This window comes from Lissotriton helveticus, chromosome 2_1, assembly GCF_964261635.1.
Source record: "Lissotriton helveticus chromosome 2_1, aLisHel1.1, whole genome shotgun sequence".
NCBI lineage: Eukaryota > Metazoa > Chordata > Amphibia > Caudata > Salamandridae > Lissotriton > Lissotriton helveticus.
Genome location: NC_136059.1, coordinates 1,878,348,451 through 1,878,369,033, shown reverse-complemented (window position 1 = coordinate 1,878,369,033; position 20,583 = coordinate 1,878,348,451). Strand labels below are relative to the sequence as shown.

The 20,583-nt window shown below is 47.5% G+C and overlaps 1 protein-coding gene across 1 annotated transcript in view; it reads right to left on the bottom strand.

The window, feature by feature from the left end:
• LOC144819969 (cilia- and flagella-associated protein 337-like) overlaps positions 1–20,583 on the bottom strand; it is a 235,564-nt gene that overhangs the window by 194,164 nt on the left and 20,817 nt on the right. The window contains exon 3 of the mRNA XM_078677647.1: positions 3,138–3,230. Coding sequence (XP_078533773.1) covers positions 3,138–3,230 — 93 coding nt within the window. The remainder of the gene's footprint in view (positions 1–3,137; positions 3,231–20,583) is intronic.

Below are 20,583 nucleotides of genomic sequence, written 5' to 3'. Positions count from 1 at the left end.
GGTGAAGATACAGAAAGCATCCGCCCCATGAAAGGACTTCATGGGCTGCGAAATTTGAATGTCTCCTGCTCATAGCTTTTCCCGCAAAAACAAATGGCTTCAGCTGCAACTTGTCCACCAGGGTCTCAACTTCCATTTCAGAGACTAGGTCAGATGGAAAAATCTTTGATTGGGCCAAAACCAGCTGGATATATCCAACCCGCATTCCATTGTAGTGGGTCCGAAATCATGCTTAGGTAAAAGTCAACTACGCACAGTGTCTACTGATTGGCACTTTATCTTTTCTTAGCACATTTTGCCTTCATTATTTAAAATTTCATATCTCCCAATTGGATTTTTGTCTTTTTTATATAATTTTGCACATTCGCTTTTTCTCTATGTTCGTAATTTAGTTGTGGAACTTTCATTGTGTTGTGTTTTGATGTTTTGTTACGGCTGAATACATTCTACATTTTTCCAAGTTAAACCTGCCTGCTCTTTGTTGTAGATGACAGGCGGATGAGCCCAGTTCAAATTAGTTTAAATTAATATAACTGTGTTTTACCCTGACACATTTGTTATCTTAATCCTTGTGGTGGAGTCACACCCACCCCAATTAAATATCCACTTTCTTGCAATGCTAAAATCACATCACAATATGTGATTAAAACATACACAATTCTACTATGCCTGATAAGTGCTTGAATTCTAATATTGATGAAATATCCCTTTTAGATTCTGTAAATCTAATAGAGAAGATAGAGTGAGCTTTCAGTTTGGTAATGGTTTTAACTAATCTCAAAATTAAAAAAGCTGATTCTCATTCTAATGATTCTGAAAATAGTGTTTGTAAAGATGGCCACCCATTTTTCTCTACTTGAATATCAATCAATCAATCAATCAATCAATCAATCAGAGATATTTATAAAGCGCACTACTTACCCGGAGGGTCTCAAGGCGCTTGAGGGGGGGGGTTGTGCTGCTACTGCTCGAAGAGCCAGGTCTTGAGCTTCCTCCTGAAGGAGAGGTGGTCTTGGGTCAGGCGCAGGTCGGGAGGGAGGGAGTTCCAGGTCTTGGCGGCCAGGTAGGAGAAGGACCTTCCTCCTGTTTTCGTTCTTCGGATGCGGGGGACGGCGGCGAGGGCGTGACTGGCTGATCGGAGCTGGTGTTTGGGAGCGTAGAAGTTGACGCGACTGTTGAGGTAGCTCGGGCCTTGATCGTGTAGGGCTTTGTGTGCGTGGGTGAGGAGATTGGAAGGTGATTCTTTTGTTGACGGGGAGCCAATGCAGGTGTCTCAGATGTCCGGAGATGTGGCTGTGTCGTGGGATGTCGAGGATGAGTCTGGCTGAGGCGTTCTGGATCCGCTGGAATCTCTTCTGGAGCTTCGCGGTGGTTCCGGCGTAGAGGGCGTTGCCGTAGTCCAGTCGGCTGGTGACGAGGGCCTGGGTGACCGTCTTTCTGCTCTCGGTGGGGATCCACCGGAAGATCTTCTGTAGCATGCGCAGGATGTTGAAACAGGACGAGGAGACGGTGTTGACTTGTCTGGTCATGGAGAGGGAGGAGTCCAGGATGAAGCCCAGGTTGCGTGCGTGGTCTGTCGGTTTGGGTGCGGTGCCCAGGGCGGGGGGCCACCAGGAGTCGTCCCAGGCGGAGGGCGAGGAACCCAGGATGAGGACTTCCGTCTTGTCTGAGTTCAGTTTCAGGCGGCTGGTCGTCATCCACTCGGCTACGTCTTTCATCCCTTCGAGAAGGTTGGCTCTGGCGGCGGCGGGGTCGTTGGTCAGGGAGAGGATCAGCTGGGTGTCGTCAGCGTAGGAGATGATGTTGAGGTTAGATAGTATTTCTAAGTTTATTCCATAATAGTTTTTTGCTAGATATTTTGAAGAGCCCCCTTTTTTGATGTTGTGCTCATTATACCTTTGGACTCGTAGTTCCACCTCAGTTTCAACTAAATCTGTTATGCAGATAATCCAGGAATACTGTGAAAGTGAGGTGCATCAGAAGTGCCCTTATGGAACAAGCTTTAAGTGCCAATAGAAGTTGTTCAACACTGAGTTGTTTGTACCCATTTGGCCCGATTGGCAAAGATTTTAATATGAAAATGTGTGATTTATTCGCATAATACTCCTGGCTTAGAGCTCAATTTTGGGAGTAAGAAAGTAGTAAACCAGGCATACGCATGAATTACACCTGAAATCCAGAAGTAAGTCTGAATTAATACAAAAGTAAGTCACACCTACTCACAGCAAACTGTTTGTGAATCAGACTCATTGATCCCACCAAAGATCCATTTTCTTCTCTCGGAAGTGAAAACAAGAAACTTTATTTTACCCTCGCTGAAAATGGCATGACTTTTCGAGGATGGCACCCTACACTAGGAATTAAGCAGGCATCAATGTAACCACCCAGCTACTTAGAACTCACACATTTATGAAATTGTTTAGAACTGATGCATGTTTTAGAGGCCCAGCACACAACATGGATTTTGGGTGCCCAAACTAGCAAAGTGGAGTTTGGGCACTTCAAATAAACACCCAGTGACATCTTACCAATGAACTGGCCAATAGAATGTGGTGCTCTAAAATCTATGCTATTCAACATCAAAACATGCAAGCTAATAGTTGGGAACTCCTTAACTGAATATTGGAAGATACATCAGAAAGCTGCTCCAGTAGGAAAAATGCCAAACCATACTCAAAATTCATATGAATGAATAGTTCATGTTTGGAAGGTCATAAGTGGGTTATATTTTCACTCATGTCAATTGTTATGTCTCTTTGTCCCCTCTGAAAAGGTATCATTATCTGGTTTCTCTCAGTTCACTAATAACAGGGTCATGGTCACCTTCTGGAGCAGTAAACAACAGGATTGCCCTAGACCGTGGCATTAGCATCCCACCGAGTTCTTTGTAGAAACTGGGACAGCCAGTGACTGCCAGTGAGCCTATACCACCATAAAGTGAATATCCCTCACATGTCCAACCTCTGCTTTAAGGCACTAAAAAAGATTGGAAAGAGGAAGAGCCTGTCCTATTGAGCATCTCGATAGCCAAAGTTGTGTCATTCAACAGTCATTTGCTGCATACTAGGCAATTTCGCCTACACTAATGAGCAGAAAAGAGTTATTAAAATTGTGCTGCAAGGGTGATCTTCTCTTACCTCCAGTCCAACCGCAGGGGCATTGTTTCAAAACCAATGATTTGGCAATAGGGTTCAAAATTGGAGAGCTCGTAGAGTCGAATTTCTCTGTCACTGAAAATAGAATGTCTTGTAAGTAAAAGATAAAGTATTTCAATAATTCATATCCAAACAGTAACATATTTAAACACTGATTCATCATTTATCCCTAAGCTGTGGGGTAATAACCTGAGGTGTCCGGTATTACCTCTCATTTCAGGGCTTGCACAAAGGGAATAAGCTTTGACCTATGGGAAAGTGTTAACAATGTGGATTTGTAACCTATTTACTACCACCGGCTTTAAGCTAGTGGCAAGAAAATGTGCTAATTTCAAGAAGCGAAGAGGAGTTTGCACTCACCTCTGAATGTGTGTAAAACAGGTTTCAAACTCTGCGGCCATTTTAAGATATATGTAATGTAAGGTGGACGTGTAGAGCTCTGCTTGTCACCTGTGAGCGATCCCATTCAGACTGCTTCAGTTGTCTGTTGGTAACTAACTTATTGCATTCAAATATGAAATCATGTGTCATGATTCCATGGCTTTCTTGTCAATCTCAGTGTCCTGCTCCTGATTTGATGGCTTTCTTCCATGTTCTTTTGTTTGTGCTGCCCAAGGAGCATTTCTATGTCACCTTGTTTTGATTGGATGAGTTGTACCCTTCCATTGCTGGTATCAAGACCCTTCATTGCAGTGCATGTGGGGCTATTTTCTCTGCCTCACTCTATTTCTCCTTACCCCATCTTTTCTTCTTCCTGCCCCCTTCATTTACAAATGGGCCCCATGCCTGCCCTTACCAAGCTCCATCTCCTGCTGCCAATACACCACAGCAAATGACCATCCATTCCAAGATGGATGCATGTGCCTGCGTGCACATATGTATCCTCATGGCAATCATCTTGGAATGCTCTTCCTTATGTTCATGAAACAGCATTCCAAGATAGCTCACATCCGTTCACATGCATCCTAGATATAAACATATATTTTAGACACAGCTCAACCCCCAAACCTGAAACTAACCTCAACTCTAAGCCATAACTTAAACCGTACCCAAACCTCCAGTTGTAAACATAATATCAAACCTATTATCTCAACACAGAAACCTCATGTACTAAGGCTAAAGGCCCAATCACGAATTCAGAACCTGTGGTGGTGATCCTTGGACTCCCAGATTGTCAGTCCACCCGCCATATTAGGACTTTGGCGGTAGGACCGCCACAGGACTGCTGCTATCACCAAGATCATTGATCCCATGACAGTGCTACAGCAGTCAGAGGCCATAATATACTGGCAGTACAGATGCTGCGCCACCAAGCATATTATGAGTTTCCTCACTGCCCTCCTTTTTATGGCAGTGAGCCCACCATGAAAAGGGTGGTGGTTAGGAAACTAAGGGGCTGTACAGGGCCTCCTGGTGCCTCTGTGCATGTGAGTGCATGCAAGGGGGCACATGGTTTGCCCCCCTGTCTGTATGCACCCCCATATTCCTGCTCGGAATGAAATGCACAACATTGTGCATTTCGGTCCATGCAGGTGCACCTGCTTTGGCATTCCCATTGAGGTGCCTTGCTAAGGCTCACCGCCTCGGACCGGCAAAGCACCGCCCACCAGACCAGGAGAAAACTCCTAATCTGGTGGGCTGTCGGCAGATGGCTTTGGCGATGTGGCAGCGGTGCGCTGGCATGGCGCATCGCTGCTACACAGCCAAAGTCATAATCAGGCCCTAAGTCTAACCAAAGCCCCATAGCCTAGTCTCAAACCCTCCCACTTAAACCTAAGCTTATAAAACTGAACTATGTCCAAACAGTATTTCTAACTACCTAAGCCAAAACTGAAATGTTTGAGCACTTTATTCTAACTCTATTTTGCCAAAATGTAACCCCTAAAATCTAACAGTTTAAACCTATGTCAGGGTTATAAATCGTTTTTTGTTAAATATTTTTATTGATGAATTTTTGTCAAGAAATAGGCAAAAGCATACCTAGTAATTGGAGTGAGTTCACAATATAATACCAAAGAGTCAATCCAGTGAATACAATTTAATTTCAATTAAGGAAAATATTCAGGATTGTATTGTACTATATATTCAACAATGACCGGAGTAAGCAAAAACAACCACACACAGTGGGAGACTAGGAAGGGAGAAAAAGTGGAGGAGAACACATAAATAAACATTGTGCATACAAACTCCATAGTATCAAATAGCTTCAGTTTTTTCCAAGGAAAATATATCAAAAAGAATTGAGTTATATAATGAGGTAAGACAGTATTTGTGAAGGATGGAGGGGTTGTACTTAGTCATATGTAATGTTTGGGATAGCAACATATGTAAAAGATACCTATATGTATCAATCCTGTGGCATTCTTCAGGGGGTGTGTCAATCTCCTTTGAAGTAGTTGTGTGTTACATAACATGAGCCACCAATGGAAAGGAAAGAATGTGTTTTGTTAAAACAGGAATAACTGCAAAATGTTTACTATACAATTTCATTTTTCTGTGCCATAGAACCTAATGCTGATTTGTGATTTAATTTATAAAAATGTAGCCCAATTATGTCTTTAATCAAAATTCTACAAACACCAAACAGACAAATTAGCATTACTCATTTCCGTTCTGTCCAATTAGAAGAGCAGCCTGTCAAAGGCAAGCTGAGGAAAGTTTAATTGGTTGCCATGAGGTAAACACAGATAAAGGTGAGAAGTATTTTCCCCAGACAGCAGCACAGTCACTCCTGGCTGATTCCTTGAATCCTGAGGGGGGATTTGTAACAACATCTCAATTTCTGCCCTCAGTAGCGTGCATAACCACTCCACGCCCCTCAACCTGTTCACATTAGAAACTAGAAAGACCGGTTTCTTTTTCAAATTGAACAATGTCTGTGTGGGGAGATAGGGCGAACACCTGTGGTGGCAGACTAAGGTGTGAACTGACTACCATCCTCAAACACGTGGATGCAGGACTCTAGTCACTTACCTTGTGGCAAGATGTTAGCACACAGCCTGAGTGGAGGGATTTTACACCAATCAAGGGCCAAATGGTGTCCTGAGAACCAGGGGGGTAACTATCAAAAGTGCAACAGGTGCTGTGGCTTCTTGGGCTACGTGTCTGAGGGGTCCAAGTCACCCCAATTAGTGGCTACTATTTACAATAAAAACAGGCAATGGGGGGGCCTTATTTTTTTGTTTTCATTAGGGCCTCTTGTGCCCTTGCTATGCCACCGGTGAGGAGCTCAAAGGATACTACGCATATGGAACCCTACCATTGCTATTTCAACGTAACAATTTTGTGCTATGGATCGCGCCAGTCCGTACTTTGGGCTTCATCGGGCAGCTGATAAAGTGACTTCTTTATGCTGTTTCCAGACACCCTCCTGGTTTTGTTTTGGCTAGGTGCTGGCTCCATTTCGTATGTTGTGCCGGAAAACACCGACATGTTCTTTAGTTTCTGTGGAGCTGTAGTAAAAGGTCGCTCATCCATAGTGTATAACAATGCTTTATTCTCAACTCTGCAGTTAAAGGCAGGACAGCATAGTAACAACACCTTCCTTATCCAAGCCTCCCTTCCAACTGCCACACTCCAGAACCCTCAATCCCCACATTTTAACACACATCATAGTGTCGCCTTGCACATTCTAATGCTGATGAGGTGCATTGCAGCGTTGTGATTGGCTATGGGGAGCCTAGGAGCCTACTGGGTCCGGGACTTGAAGGAGAAGCGGAGGAGAGACTCGGCAAGCGGAAGAGCTAAGTGGTATTTTTTTTGTCCCGCTGTTATTCCCCTCCCTCCACGCCTCCACCCTCATTCTCTAATCCCTGCTAGCCGCTACTGCACACGTCATAAGTGCATGTATTTCTTTTTATCCTAGCACAGCAGCAATTGTATTTCAATGGAGCTGAGCTATGGCCTGCCCAACTCATTCCTAGCATCAAGAAACTTTGCGCCAGCATTTTACACCAGCCCATCTCTGGTGAAATTGCTGTTTCCCTAATCATCGAGTAGGGGTGGGTAAGATTGCAAATTTTTTCTTCATATAACATGCATTAATTCTCATGAAAATTATGTGTTTCACATGTATTATGGACGTATTACACATTGGACGTCTTCAGTGTGACAATCATACATGAAGTATACTCTGGTGTACGAAATGTGTGCGAGCCAGCTCAATGTATTCTCCTCTTGGTTTCTAAAGTGATCCAGTTAACGTTTCGAGATCAACGCATACAATCATGGTACACATCCAATTCCAGCAAGACATTTTTTGCTTCAACAAATTCTGTTACAAGAACAAATTCAGCGTTGATCCTAAGGAAAATAATTGAGGTTCATGTGAAAATATGCTTGCAGAAAATAATTTTGCTCACCACTATCAACAAGACGCAAAACAGTAGTCTGGGAAAATATAATTTTGGCACCAATCCTTCAGTACAAATGTCTTGTTGGGCTGGTGAAACTTACTGGTTGCAGGTGAGACATATAGTTAAGCTTAAAACTCTATGCCTGGTACACAAAGTATTTTTTGGAAGGAAAATCAATCCCCGCTCTAACAGATTCTCCTAATATAAGCCTAAGTGAAATCTTCAATCTACTAGTACACTATTGATGGTTATTTGGGCTTCTTTTTTTGTTAGTGCTGCACCTGTGTACATGGAGAGGCTCCGAGTGGACATGGCTCCCACAGGGGTGTCTCCTCCCTCGTACCATGGCTCTATCCAAAATACTAACCCCGCTAACTGATGCTGTGTGCAGGACTCTCTTAGGGGTGCTCTGCAACACGGTCCTCATCCACAGCATTTACTCACTATGTGCCGCGGGGATGTCCTGTCGGGGTAAGGCTTGGGGAATTATATGTGGGACATGGAGGAGCCTCGAAGGACTGGATTGAAGAACAAAACTCATGCATGGCAGATCCCAACTGCGATGCTCAGAGGAGTCCAAGGGGGCTGAAGATGAGACCAAACTTCAATCATGTTGACCCTGTTCTGGCTCAAGGCCTGGAGAAGACTGTACTTGAGGCATGGCAGACCCCTGCTCTGACCCTCAGATGAGCCTTCAAGCTGGGAAAGAGACTGCATCTGATGCAATGATGACCAGCCATCATCTGACAGTGCTGCTGGTAAGAGGTGGGGGTAATATAAAAGACAAGGGGCAGGGTGCAGAGGCTATATAGTTCTGACCCCTTGTTCCAACTCCCAGATTTTACAACTCTAATCCCTTAACCGTAACCTATATGCAAAACTTTTCCATGACACCCCCTTTCATTGGCAATACTCTATTCCTCACTCTCCTGGCACTCCCTGTTACTGGTCCTCGGTGCTCTCTGCTCTTCACTTCTTTGGCACCCTCTTTCCCTTGCCCTCTCTTCTGCTATACCTCTTGCCTCTTCCTTTCTAATAGTGTGCCGCTAGCCCATTCTACCTTTTCCTCCTCAAACTGGCATTTCCCTTTGCTTTGGTACTCTGCCTAAAAGCCTGAGATACATCTGCCCTTCTTTATTGGCTCCCTTTTGCCTCCCACCCCTGCTCCAGTGTTCTTTGTTCTTCGACCCTGGCACCCACATGCCCCTCTTTGTTTATATGCCTTATAAGAGCTAGGTGAGCATTGTGTCTGAAGGGTGAGATGTGTGCCCATGTAAGTGCAGAGCGAGAGCTGTGTGTGGGCAAGATGAGAGGTGTGGTTGTGTGAGGGTAGGGGTCTGCCTGTAGGAGTTCTTGGGGATAGGCATGCACGAGTGCGTGCAGAGTGAGGAGTGTGCCATTGTGAGTGTAAAGTGAGCAGCCTGTCCATGTGAGTGCAGGGTGGGAAGTTATTTGAGTGCTGTGTATCTCATGTGCAGTGTATAATGTCATGTTGACTATTAACAACATGTATAGTACGTGACAGAAACCCTTGGTGGCATATTTTAAGATAGATTATGTATGTGCTCATGATCCCTTTCTAGGTAAAATTATCCATCGTCACGAGAAAACCACGGGTAAGGTTTTTTTATGCAGTGTGTGTAACTAACATCCTCTGAACGACCAGACTACGACTGACTCATTGGAGTAGGAGAATGTTGGGATCTTTCTGTGTTGAAGAAAATCTGTTGAGTATGAAAAAGGCTGAAACATGTTGATACAAATTGAGGAATGGTAGGGTGATAAAGGCTAACAGTCTTAATCACTCATTCGCGAGTGCACAGCCTGGTTGAAAAATGGTTGTGTGGCAAAAATGTTATTGATTTTAGGTACTCCTTTGGTATCGTCTCCTGTCCATGTGACAATAATTGTCTATAAGCTTAAACTGTGCTTCCAATTGGTAATTGGTTGCATCCTGTCGGGCACACTTTTATGGTTCCCATGTGGGATTCCAATAATGTTCAAAAGAAATAGGTTTACAACGATGATTTCAAAGTATGGATATTTATTCCAATTGTTCAGAAATTATTTTCCTGTCTTAATATGTTTCATAACTATATGCTTTTATCTCTGAGTTCCATGATTAGCTCCAATGCATTTTGGGCTCTATGCCCTTCATCAGGGAGCGGGTCTAAAGGTAAAAGTAACATAGCCTAGTGTTACTCTACATAGGCATCACAAGAATAATAATTCAACAACGTATACATAGTCATAAATTAAACAATATACCCATGTGAAGGAAAACATGATGTGAATTGTGATATCAGCTGCGTGTGTCACGGCATTGTGATAAAGAGGTACTCAGTGCAAGAACTACGGTGAGACGATTCGGTGTGTGGCATAATGTAAGAAAAGCTTACTTGAAACTCTTTCAGCGAATAAAGCCTTCGGTCTGAAAAGAAAGACAAAGCGAAATGGTTAACCCAAATGGGTAATCCGAGTGGCGGTCCTTTGGAGTCTTGAGGGCTATCAATTAATCAGTTTTGTGTCATTGTAATATCCTCTACGAAGGGAACAGAAGTTAAGGCGTAAAGAAAGAGCTCAGCAGCATGTGCTATATGCCATCAATAGTAAAGAAAATAATGAAGGCCGACATGAAAGAACAGATTATTGTCAGGTATGCTGAAGTAGTGGTCTGTATGAAGATTGCTTTTTGTCAGTGTTTGATGTAGTCAGTGCTTTGCTGAAATCACAACGGTCAGCATTGTCAGCCTTACTCTGGCAGCATACATTAAATACTATAAAGGCAAGTTTTTACACTTTGGCCACTGCTACACGTTTTTCGGCTCCATTGATGAAACATGCGTCCTGATTTTACCCCAAAAAGTCAGGAACCAGATCTCCATAGGTGATTGAAGTAGGGGTACGAGTAGGGGAGGGGCTGCAAGACCCCCAAAATAACTGAGCTGGAGTTCGAAAGGTGATTGAGCAGTAAAGATGCCTTTACACAGAGGCGCAACTAGAGGCAAATTTCGGGGGGGGGGCTAAGAAAAAATTCCGGGGGGGCTGAATCTTTAAGCAACATGCAGAGTGGAGCTGCAGGAGCTCTTAGAAGTGGAGACACAACAGCAAGGCCTCATTAATATGTAAATGGTCTTTTAAATACCTGTGAAGTGCTTGGGTGCGGCTGTGTGTGTGCCCGGGAAGCTGTCTCATCCCGGGCTGCCATACAAGACGGGGGGGGGGTGTTCGGCTGAAGCCCTTTGAGTCCAATGGGTGTTGCGCGCCTGCCTTTACATTTTGTTGTTATCTTGTCACATTTGCTTGGCATTCAAAGACAGAGGTCAAATGTCAGGCTATGTCTTCTTATGTATTGCTGCTTATTCTTTTAACATGGAGATTGGTGTTTACTTTTCTTTCTATGGCTGCAAAGTTAGAAAACTTTGTAAAGTGAACTATCTGACAATCTTTCTAGGGTACAGGGAGTGTGAAAGTGAAGGCTGTAGGACATCAGTGTTTTTCTAACAAACGGAAACATTTTAAACGCGGTAAGTTAACAAATATTTCAAAATAAACAGCAATGAGGAGACCACAAATGAAGCGCATTTTTTGTCCTTCTGAAGTGTGCTAGAAACAAAATGTTAACAGGATAAAAAAAACAAGACACTTTACTTGGCGATGAGTCAATGGTAAATATTTGCTGAAAATTGATTTCTGCACATTATCTTTTGTGCGCTAATAGTTTTTTCATTAAAACTGCATGTCACTGCGAATGTTGTGGCCATTTCAATGTACAATTTGCTGCCTGTAAATGCCGATGCACTAACGCACCATGTATTAGTAATATATTTGCGACAGTGTGCTTGAAAATGCAACACGCTCTACCACAACCATACCACTCTCCTGCTGAATGGGCGTGACTCATTTACTGTGCTTGTTCTTTATGTGAAGATTGGGTTTTTCACAATTCTCACTTGAGTGATGGAACATTGACGGGAGCACCCCCACTCTGAAAATTCTTGCAGACCACTGTGGGAGCCACAAAATGACCTGCAATACAGACCTGGTGCTCCGGTCTCAGTTTGAGCTGTTACACACCTTCTGAGTAAGCTCATGAGATATAGACAGTGCATCGGGAAAAAACGAAGTGATGGCTCAAACCACTGCTCTGTGTTCCACTGGAGGCGGAGCCCTGTCTGCTTTTGGGGGCTGGTCAGATCCAGACTGACGTTTATTCCATCAGGCATTTCCTCTAGAGGCAGGAAGCACAGGAGGGTGGATTTTGAACATTTGGCCTGAGCTGCTTTTGGTTCCCATTTGGGTCTTATTTGAAGGCAAGTCAAGAACCCCCACCAGGGTGTTTTGGGACCCTTCAAACCCTCCAAGGTCATAGCCTATAGGCAAACCATGTTTTTTTGTCAAGCACCTGTGCCTGTAATACGTTACATGTGCAAAGGCAAAGGTGCTTCATCGCTGTGATCTCATGCTTTGATTACTGGGGGTAATCCCCATTACTCTTAGTCCAACTCGTCCTCGACCCAGTCATCACATATGAGGTATTCCACACGACAGGAAACAAAACAGGAAACGCTTTCTGACTCCACCCACCTACCTGTCAGGTGCTATAACACACCCCACCACCAGAAGCAAATCCTGATGTACCAAGCACCAAAGGCCTGGAAAGGGAGGGCGGGCGGGATGTATGACTGGGTCGAGGACGAGTAGGACTAAGAGTAATGGGGATTACCCCCAGTAATCAAAGCATTACCTCTACGTCCCTCGTCCTCGACCCAGTCATCACATATGAGGCATACCAAAGCAACCAAACAAAGGCCTTTGGCACACCACAAACAAAACAGAGCAGACACCAAGGAGTGCAGCAAGACAGACCTTTATTAATAAAAAGGCAACAAACAAATCATACGGGGGGAACCCCCACAGCTCGCAACACACCAGAACCAAAATGAGGGCGGCCAGACAGAGCACAATTCAAGCGATAATGCCGCACAAAGGTAGACTCGGACGCCCAGGTCCCCGCCCTACAAATCTCCTCAAGGGGAACACCATGGAAAGCGGCCCAAGAAGCAGACACACCCCTGGTAGATCTCGCCTGAACCCCAGATGGACAAGGCAAACCAGAGCCCTGGTATGCCAAAGAGATAACAGCTTTGATCCAGCGACCCAAAGTAAGACGGGAGGCAGCCTTACCCCTACCAGCCAAACCAAAGGTCACAAAGAGGGAGTCAGAAGACCGAAACCCAGCAGAACGGGCCACATAGATAGACAGGGCCCGCCGAACATCCAAAGAATGGAGCAAGACGTCAGAAGGAGAGGAAGGAGAAGGACAGAGAGAAGGAAGAATCAACTCCTGGGAGGAATGGAAACGAGAAAAAATTTTAGGCAAAAACCCAGGGTCCAAAGAAAGGACCACCGCATCGTCCAGAAACCGCGAAAAGGGAGGAGAACAGCGCAACGCCGTAAGCTCCCCCAACCTCTGAGCAGAAGTAACCGCCACCAGAAAGGCAACCTTGAAAGACAGGCACCCAAAACCAAAGACAGATCCCAAGGAGGAACCGGAGAGCGGACAGAAGGAGCAGAAAGAGAGAAACTCCGAAACAGACGGGAAACCAACAACCCGTCCGAAGGCAGAAGAGAAGCCGGATCCCGAAAGGCCCGAATAGCAGCCCACTGACCCTTCAAAAGTGGACAGCGCATAACTCTTCTGAAAACCCTCCACAAAAAACTGCAGAACAGAGGAAACAGCACAGGAGGCAGGGGACAGGCCCAGGGCAACACACCAAGAAGAAAAAGAAGCCCAGTGCTTGGAATAGGAGGACAGAGTCGACTTCCTACGAGAAGCCTGCATCACAGCGATGAGGTGATCCGGCAGACCACGGACGCCAAGAAACAGCCGTTCAACCTCCAGACCGCCAAGGTGAGAGGAACCAACAGGGAGGGAGACGGGGAACTCAGAGGAGACGGGTAGCGGGGCAGGATCCACGGAGGGCCCACCGCCAGACCTAGCAGCAGAGGAAACCAGGAGCGGCGAGGCCAGTAAGGGAGAACAGCCACCACCTGAGCCCCCACCCGCTGAACCCTCAGCAAGAAGGCAGGGATCAGAGGGAAGGGGGGAAACGCATAGAGGAACCAAGGGGGCCAAAGGACAGACAAGGCATCCACCCCCCAAGCCCCCAACTCCGGAGCCCTGGAGCAGAACAGGGGAAGCAGGGCATCGGCTCGGGAGGCAAACAGGTCCAGCACCGGAGGCCCGAATCTCCGGCAGAGCAACCGGAAAATCTGCGGGGCCAGACACAGGGAGAGAGAGGACGGGAACCTCCGACTCAAGGAATCTGCAACCACGTTGTCCACACCTCGAATGTGCAAAGCAGAGAGGGCCACCAGATGACGCTCGGCCCAACTCGCAATAGCACACGCCACCAAGTTCAGGGAAAGGCAGCGGGTACTGCCCTGGTGGTTGATGTAGGCCACGGTCACAGTGTTGTCCGACCTCACCAACACGTTGCACCCCAGAAGACGATCCTTGAAAAGGCGAAGCGCCCTCTCCACAGCAGACAGCTCCTTCCAATTCGAAGACCGGCGCGACTCCGAGGGGAGCCAACACGCCTGCACCACCCAAGGGCCCAAAGTCGCACCCCAGCCGGAAGCGCTGGCATCCGTCGTCAACACCAAGGGGGGCGGAGGATGGAACCACAGACCCCTCAACAGATTCGAAGAATCCAGCCACCACTGCAGAGCAGACACCAACTCCGGAGACACCGGCACAGGAACCGAGAAGTCCCGGACAGGAAAGGGCACCCAACGCTGAACATGCCACAACAGAGGCCGAAGATGAACCCTGGCCCAGGGCACCGTGAACACAGTGGCAGACATGTGACCTTGAACCACCAGCCACTGCAGGAGAGGAGCCGAATCCCGGGCAAGCAAAGCCCTCAGCAACGACTGAAGACGCAGAATCCTCGACTCCGGGGGAAAGACCTTGCCCAGAACAGAGTCGAACACAGCCCCAACGAAGGTCCTCTGAGTGGCAGGCTCAAGGTGACTTTTCGGCAGATTGACCAGGAACCCATGATCCCCTAGCGTACGCATGGTCAAGGAAAGGTGGCGAGACATGACCTCCGGAGAAGGAGCCTGCAGCAACCAGTCATCCAGGTATGGAAAAACGGACACCCCCAGGAGATGGAGATGAGCCACCAAGGGAGCCGCCACCTTGGTGAACACCCTGGGGGCGGACCGGAGACCAAAGGGAAGGACGCAGAACTGCCAGTGATGACCCCCCAGGCAGAAGCGCAGGAACCGCTGATCCCCCAACGCCATCGGAACATGGAGGTACGCATCCTGGAGATCCAGTGAGGTGAACACCCAGCCCTCCTGGATCAAGGGGATCACCCTCTGCAGAGTCTCCATCTTGAACGGGATTTTGCGCACAAACAAGTTCAGGGCCCGAAGATTGATGACAACACGGAAACCCCCCGTGACCTTCGGGACCACAAAAACAACGGAATAAGTCCCCAGCCCACGCTCCAGCGGGGGGACCGGCACAATTGCCAGCTTGCTGAACAGAACTTGGACACCCTCCAGCAACGCCAGACGGCGAGACGGGTCCGAAGGCAAGGGGGTCACCACAACACCCGAGGGAGGCGGGGAGACAGGAACTCCATCCGGTAACCCTTGGACACAACATCCAGCACCCACTGGTCGGAGGTCGTCAGCAGCCAAGCAGGGAGGAACAGCCGCAGTCTCCCACCAACCGCAGGCTGACCACCAGCGAGACCGGGCACCGGAACAGCGTAGTCAGGAACGAGGAGCGCCCGAACCACCATCCGGCTGGGGCTTCTTCTGGAATCTCCTAGAAAAGGACCCACGAGCACCACGCTGGCCTTTAAACGAGGACTGCTGAAACCTGGAAGGCTGGCGAAAAGACCTGGCATTCGAGAAGGAGGACCCCTTAAGAGCAGGAGTATGACGGAAAGACAACGAATGCTTCCTCTCCTTGAAGACCTTATGGAGCTTGTCTTCCAGGGCGTCCCCAAAAAGATGAGTACCAGAAAACGGCAACCGCAAGGCCATAGAACGCTGCGCAGCATCCGTCTTCCAATCCCGCAGCAGTAAGTTCCGAATGGGCAGCAACAGAGGAACCACAAGAAAGAGCCGAAGCCCTGACGGAGTCAAAGGCAATGTCCGAAAGGAACTCCGATTGACGTTCCATAGATTCCAGCAACTCGGGACAAGAGTCTCCCCCCTGCATAGTAGAAAATAGAGTCTTGAAGTCCGCCAGCAAGGACTGCGCAACATACGCACCATACACCCCAGACCGCAGAGCCAGGTGAGAGCCAGCATAAGATTTCTTCAGAGCAGAGTCAATCTATTTATCAACGCCATCCTTCAGGATATTATCATCCGCCATGGAAGGTCTGCCAACCAGAGAAGCAACCACAGAATCCACCTGCACCGAATCAGGCAGGGTAACCTCCATATCTTGCAAAGGATACAGTTTAGACATGAATCTGGGCATAGAAATATGGTCCGGGTCCTTCCACTCCTTAAGGAGGACATTCATGACAAAGGGGTGGATGGGCATGGAAGAAGACACAGGCTTCCTAAACTGCGGCAGAACAGTGTCCTGGGAGGTACTGGGCACAGAGTCCATAGGGAAACCCATATTCTCCCGAACATGGCAAAGAAGATCAGGCATCAGGTCCCTCGAAATGTACTTGCCCTGCAGATCCACCGCACTCAAAGTGGACTCATCCGAGGAAGCAGAGGAAGAAATATCCGAATACAGGGGAGCAGCAGTCTCAGAGCGACCCCCAGCACCCTTCCTGGAAGCCTTGAGATCGGACAGCGTCTCCAAAATCAGGCGCTTCAGCCGCTTAGAGCCACCCAGACCAGCACTCCGATCAGCAGGGGCAGAATCACCACTGTCGGAAGAGGAGGACGACGACGGAACAGGAGAGACATGCTTTCTCTTCCTGTGGTGTTTCCCCATTGTAAACAGCACCCACGAGACACAGCAAACCAGCAAAAAGCAAAAGCACACAGGACGCACAGCAACTCCACAAGTGTCACAGGAGTGAAAGAACACCGGATTCCCACCATAAATAGGAGGAAAACACTCACCCCACAGCTGCAGCCCCGAGGAAACCGAGGAGGAAGAAGGAGGGGCAGAAGACGAGCCTCCCAGGAGCGGCCGCCGAAAGAAAACATCCAAAGTCACCCAGGCCGAAAGAAGACGATGACGTCATCGCCTCGATCCATCCAGCCAATCAGGAGAGGAAGGCAGGGAACCCGGAGCCCACTCAGGCGCCCGCACAGGTAAAAATGAGGATCTGAAGCCGGGAACGGCTTCCCGCCGACGTCCGACATCTCAGCCCCCTGAAACTACTGAAGAAATCCAGGGGCAACCAAAACGGTAGGGAGGACGTCCCCCAATCCACGGAGGTGAGCACGCCCTGCCAACCAGAACCGACAAGGGCAGGACGCGCGGGGCAGCAGCGCGCCAGTCCAAGCAGCAGCCAGTCCACCGGAGCAAGCCGCCAACCAGGGATAGCGTATCGTAAAGAAAGCCCTGGGGCGCCCCACAAGCGCTCGAACCAGCACACAAGAGGTCCAGGAATCCAGGAGGACAGCAAACACACAAAGAAACCACGGGGACCCGAGAAGCCCCGCAACCCAGGGCCCCCGCCACGAGGAAAGCACAGGAAGCACAGCAGCCCGTCCTTCAAAATCCCACAGAGGTCCATGAGCACCCCCAAGGCCCAGCAAAGGAGGAAACCACAGGACAGTCGTAGCAGGTAAGTGCCCGGCACTCACCCAAGTGTCACCCATCAGAAGTTCAACCGACAGGAAACAAAACAGGATTTGCTTCTGGTGGTGGGGTGTGTTATAGCACCTGACAGGAGGGTGGGTGGAGTCAGAAAGCGTTTCCTGTTTTGTTTCCTGTCGTGTGGAATACCTCATATGTGAAGACTGGGTCGAGGACGAGGGACGTAGAGGTAATGTCCCCATGTAAATGAGGGAACACCCATTCACGTTACACAAACTAGAAAGGTGCAGCTCCACACTACAAAGCTGGCTTTTTCACTTGATCAGCAGGAGGCCAGGACCACAAACAATTTTATACCAGCAGGTCCTCATATCCCTGCCTGCATGTATTTTTGGTGGGGTGTCTGTTTCTGCGTGAAAGAACAAGTAAACATATAAAAGTGTCAAATTAGTTAAAGATACAATATTGATGTTAAATAATTCATTTGTTGATTTGCTTATTTGTATGGGCGTAGAGGTGTGATGTTGCATACCTGGATGTTTTTACCTATAGCAACTCAAATTATAGGGCTACCCCGGCACAATGCATAACTCCAAAGTGGGTGCCCAAGAATCTAGAGCTGGTTAGCACGAAAAGTGGGTGCAAATCCCCTCAGCTCTGCAGACGTACTTCTGTAGCATCCCATAAAACATCTGTTATCTGGCCATGAGGCCCTAATATACCAATGTTTCTGAATCAACACAAAGACTCCGTACTCTTAAAACTTACATGTGGGTGCAGATCTACTATTTCTTGCACTTCATATTTATTTGTATTAATAGACCTGAAAAGCTACGTCAGGCACCAGTTTCCTGGTGAAAATGCAACATATCCAAGGGCGCCTATCCCCCTGTGCTGAAATCTTTATCTCAAATCTGCAGATGTAAGCACATGGAGAATAGAGCCCGCTGTGCAAATAAAATACACACTTTTTTTGACTCTTCAGATGACCCTCCCACTAAATCTGGTGGTGAACCTTTCCCTTTCCAGACTTCGAAGGAAAGTTACTCCAGCCATTGAGTAAATCTTCGACCATTTCCGGGGTGGGAAAGGTCAGATCGGAGTTTGGGACTGCCCGCTAATGTCTGAGTTTGTGGCCATTCATTAACATAGAAGGATAACTGCACAATAGCCTCCAATGGCTTGTAGTATCTTCAAGTTATAGCTATTGTATGTTTTCGACTATGTGACTTCTTAAACACTGTTCACACATAATCATGCTCAACATAAGAAATGTAAAAAAATGTTTTATTATGCAAAACCACTCAAATATATGCAGTTTCTAACCATTTTAGACAGAGCAAGAGGTGAAAGAGAGGAGCATTAGTTATGTAAAATGTAATATTTCAAGTGATGCAGTTTAAAATACATTAGAGCTTAGAACACCAAGTAGGTACAATTTAGAAACAAATTAACATTCCATAACAGCATGTAAATCAGTTTCTGCAGAACGGTTTATGTAAAGGAAAAGCAAAAAGACAACATGTGTTTTTTCCTGACCAGGCTTATTAACTAGACACGTGAAGAGCATTCTTGGGGGTTGTCCAGTGGCCGTGACTTGGCACACAAAGCAAGGTGATTTCAAAAGCAGTTTCAGTGCTGCCACTTGCAAGCATTTTCCTTTTTAGGTCTCGCACCTGCGACGCAGGGCAAAGCCCTGTCGCAGCGGCAGCGAGAGACCTATTGTCGGCGGCTCTGCTTACAAGGAGACAAGAGATGGGCACGCGCAGCATGCCTGAATCGGATCAGGTCGCGCGCGCGTTCACCATCTCCTGTCTCCCTTGAAAGCCTCCAACGCACACAGCCACACCCCCCCCTGCTTTCGCATGCGCACACACAGAGACACACACACCACACACCCGCGAGCGCACATACACGCACGCACACATACAAAGACACACCCCCCCTGCCGCACACACACACACACACACATGAGCGCACAGAGACATACCCCCCCGCCTCCACCCCCCCCCAGTACAAGTAAGCCCCACTCACCGCATAGGCGCCATTCAGGACTTCTGCAGCTTCCGTGGGGCTCTCCCTCTGGCATGGGAGCCCCGCGTCACCACTGCTCCTCTGGCCAGCCACTCCGTGGGTGCGGGCTTCCCACAGAAGACGGAAGTCCCGCCCCACGACAGTTTCATTTTCGGCAGTGCACGCGCACGTCTTTTGTTAAGAGTTAATGAGCAGGTAATCACTGGCTGTATGTCCTGCTGCCTGGGAGGATTCTAGTTTTTTGTTTCTATCCCTCTCTTTTGGGTTCTCCTCTTGCCCCACGTCCTGCCTTCCTCTGTGCTCTCTCCCCATCTGCACGCCTTTTCAGTGTCAGCCATGCTCCACTTCTGCCCTTTCCGTATGTTTTCCTGTCCGTCTTCTGGTCTGTCTTTTCCCTGTCCCAGGTGATCCTTTTCCCTGCCTGTCTTCTTGTTTAGTACTTCATCAGTCCTGGCGAACATTTATGTACAAACTCGGTTGCAAGGAGCCCACAAGGCGGATGTTCTACCGTTGTGAACGCAGAACTTGTTAATGCAGTTACAATATTGGAACAAGTTACAGATGACATCAATTACCTTTTTTTAAAAATCTTTTTAACAAATTGCACCGAGTGACAAGGGACTTATCGAGCCGTCAGTGGCAGCATTTTAAGACAGAATTATGTGGAAGAGGAAAAAGATTTTTACCAAATTAATGAAAAATCAATCTGGTCTCAAAAGTCCATTAATGGTCATAATGCACTAGTTATAGATAGACAGATACCGCAAAAATCCAATACTGGCAGTTAAATAAGAAGCCGCCCGTCAGGACGTAAGTCATTGTCTCCAGTAAGCTCCTGCGCGCGCGGCGGTGTCACGCGCCTGCCAGAGCCTCGGGTCCAAGGGAAGGATGTTGAGGAATTCACTCCTTCCTTGTCCTCATTGCACAGATTCAATTACTTTTAGCGCCGGCTAGGAGCCAGGCTCCTATTTAATTTACTTGATTTGGAACGAGTGAACAGCACTGGACATAATGTCACAGAGGCTCTCTAGCAGGCTTTGGGGGCCACACGTGGTACAGGTTTAAGGCATGCATGCGCTGATCCACAAACAAGTCATTTGAGCATGAGCGTTGATGGCGGTTCACCAATCAGCTGCAGCCTGCTTTACTTAATCTTTAAATATACAAAAAAGGTGCGGAAAACCAAAGATTTTTTCAGAAGTCTCAGTTGGCGCTGTTGAATGCCAGAATTGGTAAATGCTAATTTTGGCGACCAAAGCTGCCTAGTCGTGATTCT